Below are 3,907 nucleotides of genomic sequence, written 5' to 3'. Positions count from 1 at the left end.
CACTGAAAATACATCATGAAATTTTTGAAGAAAACTAGTAGGCCTATTTTTCACTTAAAGATAAAGTATCTTACATACTTAGATAAGCAAAGGGTGATCTATCAATCATTTATTACTTATCAGTTCTGGTTAACCTCTTTTTTTCTTATCTATCGTGGGACGCCTCGTATTTTATAGTCCATTTCTTTTAGCGATGCAGATTTGCACCGACTCGCAGCGGTGCCCTTTTAGCTCGGAAAAGTTTCCTGATCGCTGATTGGTTGGACGAGATAATTCTAACCAATCAGCGATCAGGAAACTTTTCCGAGCTAAAAGGGCACCGCCGCGAGTCGGTGCAAATATGCATCGCTAAAAGAAATGGACTATAGGCAACTTGGCTTCCCACTTTTCGTAATTTTATTTCTGGTTACTGCTCGATGCAAGGAGTATCCTCGATCATAGGTTTCGTAATAATTATTTAATTTTGAAATGGGGTACAGTGTTGAGATACATCCAAGCAAAACTCATTCATAAATCTAATTTGTGGTTTGGGTTGTTAATACATGAAAGATACGCTTAAAAATTAGCCGTGAAAAAAAAAAAATCTGGAGTGAATGCTGTCACGCATTTGCCGTTTTAAAAACGAATATATTGACGTTAAGGAGTGATATTACGGTCACCAAGCCGTAAAAGATAATAACTAATAGGGGTAAAATTACGGTCGCCTGTATTTTATTGAAATACGGCTGAGAACTGTATATTTTTACGGAGAATTAACTATTAAAATTAGGTTTTTATTCAACAGTAAGTAACATCCAAAGGAAAAATAAAGAAACTATGAACCAGGTTAGGGTAGAAATACCTTGAAGAGGTTGCGTAAGAAAGAGCTTTGAAGGCAGAGCAGAGAAGCCAAAAGAATTAACCTAGATATGCGCTGAAAGAAGAAGCCAGATGTCGATTAACACGCTGATATAAAGAATAGTTTCTTCTATCTCATAGGTAGCCTACCTCAAGGTTTCTTACATTAACTAAACGTAACATGTTCTTATTTCCTGGTTAGCATTTTAGTTTCACATAGATAACTTTATCTGATACTAGAGTTTTTTTTTTTTTTTTTTTTTTTTTTTCATTGCGGTTATTTTTATGGAAAAGAATTTCCTTTGCCGTAGTGTGAGTTAAAAAGCCTGAACCATCTCCATGTTGACAAATACTCGATTGAGAAATCTTTTTAGGACTCTTCGGAATGAAAAAATCCGGAGATAAGGACCGGATTAAACTTCACTCCTGATACCTCATGGGTGAGGTGCGATGATGATATATCCTGCTGTAGTATATGATTAAATGGGGTGCCCCAGGAAGGTCCCCCTCCACCTAGGGGGTGGGATGGGTAGGGAGGTCCCACTCCACTTGAGGACGGGGTTCCTGGGAGGGTCCCCCTCTATTTTGGGGGACGGGGACCCCAGGAAAGTCCCACTCCACTTGGGGGACTGTGGGCCCAGGTAGGCCGCATTCCACTTGGGGGACGGGAGTCCCAGGAATGTCCCACTCCAATTGGGGGACTGTGGGCCCAGGAAGGTCCCATTCTGCTTGCGTTAATGGGGGCCCAGGAAGGTCCCATTCTGCTTGCGTTAATGGGGGCCCAGGAAGGTCCCATTCTGCTTGTGTTAATGGGGGCCCAGGAAGGTCCCATTCCACTTGGTGGACGGGGGCCCCAGGAAGGTCCCACTCTACTTGCGGGAAGGGGGGCACAGGAAAGTCCCACTCCACTTGTGGGACGGGGACCTCAGGAAGGTCCCACTCCACTTGGTGGACGGGGGCCCCAGGAAGGTCCCACTCTACTTGCGGGAAGGAGGGCACAGGAAAGTCCCACTCCACTTGTGGGACGGGGACCTCAGGAAGGTCCCACTCCACTTGGGGACTTGGGATCCAGGAAGGTCCCACTCCATTTGGGGGAGGGTGGACCCAGGAAGGTCCCACTCTACTTGCGGGAATGGGGGCCCAGAAAAGTCGCACTCCACTTGTGGGACGGGGACCTCAGGAAGGTCCCACTCCACTTGGGGGGACGAGGTGCCAAGGAAGGTCCCCCTCCACCTCACTATTATTCTAATAATAATTACAAAAACAATCTTAATTATCATGATAATAATCTAAATCATTTTAACAAGTCAAATCTCTTCTTGCCCCCAGGAACCGCCTCAGTATCAACAGCACCATGTCCCTGTATCTCCTAGTGAACAACACCACCCTGGTCTCCCTCTCCAAGACCTTGGCCGAGGTTTATAGGGAAAGTCATGATGACGACGGTTTTCTCTACGTCACGTACGCTAGCCAGGAAGTCTTTGGGTAAGTTGGCAATGTTTGAAACTAATCATTTCTATATATGAAAGAGCAATTATAATATTGTTACTGTTTTTTTAAAAGTCTTGTTTTAATTGTTCATTGCTTTTCTTCTAGTTTATTCATTTCCTTGCTGTTGTTTTTCGTTGTGGGAGCCCTTGGGCTTATAGCATCCTGCCTTTACAACTAGGGTTGTAGCTTAGGTAATGATGATAATAATCATCATCACATTCACATAAGATATTTTAAGCCTGACCTTAATTGTCATACCTGTGTTGTTCCCCTTTTCGTAACAGACTGAATTTTTATTCAATTTGTATGTATTTTTTTATAATTCTTTACTTATTTTATGTAATTTTAAATTTGAAATTGTATTATTTTTTTTATCTTTACTTTAGGTAACAATAATTATGACATTTGAAATGTCAAAACGTTTGCAATAAATATATGTGGTGACATTAGTATCACTGTTTCTCCTGAAAAGAAAAATCTTTTAACTAATTTTCTAATCTCTCTGTATTTCAGATAAAGAACGTTTACTTTGCGGGTGCAAAGCTTCTCCTGTATTTCTGTGATATGTGGACATCTTCCATCAGTTGCTCAAGTGGACGTTGTCGCTGGCCTGAATTGGATCGAAAGCTGATCTTGTTACTTGTTATTCTTGGAGTGCTGAACTAAGACAGCCATATTGGAAGAGCCATGACCCCGATGGACTTCGGCCCCGAGCCCCGTGAACGTATTCCATCTGAATCTGCCTCTGAGAGCGTCCATATCAGGTGGAGGATGCCGAAGGAACTATAGCAACTATAGGACCTATAGGGAACTCTTGGATGGTGTCGTTCAAGTTTTGTATGCGATAAAGTTGCTGAAATTTAATCGGTCCTTATCTGATACGCTCCTTATCTGGATGCCAAAGGAACTATAGGAACTATAACAACTATAGGACCTATAGGGAACTCTTGGATGGTGTCGTTCAAGTTTTGTATGCGATAAAGTTGCTGAAGTTTAATCGGTCCTTATCTGATACGAAAGATAACGGGGGGCACTCTGCCATAATGCTATTTTCAATAACAATAGCCTTTTCTATTTATGATAGGATGTTAAGGATTAATTGAAATTGATATAGTTTTTGATATGTATATAGATAAAAAGATGTAACTTACAGAGCTGCTTGGGGAATCACTATTTCATAACAATAGCCTACTAATCGTTTGCAACAGTATTGTTCTCTCTCTCTCTCTCTCTCTCTCTCTCTCTCTCTCTCTCTCTCTCTCTCTCTCTCTCTCTCTCTCTCTCTCTCTCTCTCTCTCTCTCTCTCAATTCCACAAAACCATTTTTTTCCTTGAAATAGTACAAATGTCAATATACTTTTATTTTTCTTTACTGTTCATTAACCCATGTTAACAAATCCAGATTTTTCTTCAAAAAGATTCGTGTGTATATTTGGAAGTAAGGAAAGCAGATAACCTATTTCTATGGACGCAAATATAAGTTTGTTATTTTAATGGTAATAATCTATTCACAAAATTTGGAAACCATTCGTTTCTTTTTATCGTATTTGCAGATTAATCTTGGAGTAATCCTGACAAGT

At 40.9% G+C, this 3,907-nt stretch overlaps 1 protein-coding gene across 2 annotated transcripts in view; it reads left to right on the top strand.

Moving 5' to 3' along the window:
• LOC137655825 (microtubule-associated proteins 1A/1B light chain 3C-like) overlaps positions 1-3,628 on the top strand; it is a 77,239-nt gene extending 73,611 nt beyond the window's left edge. For both annotated transcript variants that reach the window (XM_068389996.1, XM_068389997.1), the window contains exons 4-5: positions 2,167-2,322; positions 2,842-3,628. In XM_068389996.1, the coding sequence (XP_068246097.1) occupies positions 2,167-2,322; positions 2,842-2,845 (160 nt within the window). In that variant the 3' untranslated portion in view covers positions 2,846-3,628. The remainder of the gene's footprint in view (positions 1-2,166; positions 2,323-2,841) is intronic.
• Positions 3,629-3,907: the final 279 nt, after the last annotated feature.

This window comes from Palaemon carinicauda, chromosome 16, assembly GCF_036898095.1.
Source record: "Palaemon carinicauda isolate YSFRI2023 chromosome 16, ASM3689809v2, whole genome shotgun sequence".
Lineage (NCBI taxonomy): Eukaryota > Metazoa > Arthropoda > Malacostraca > Decapoda > Palaemonidae > Palaemon > Palaemon carinicauda.
This window is presented reverse-complemented; position numbering and strand designations above follow the sequence as displayed.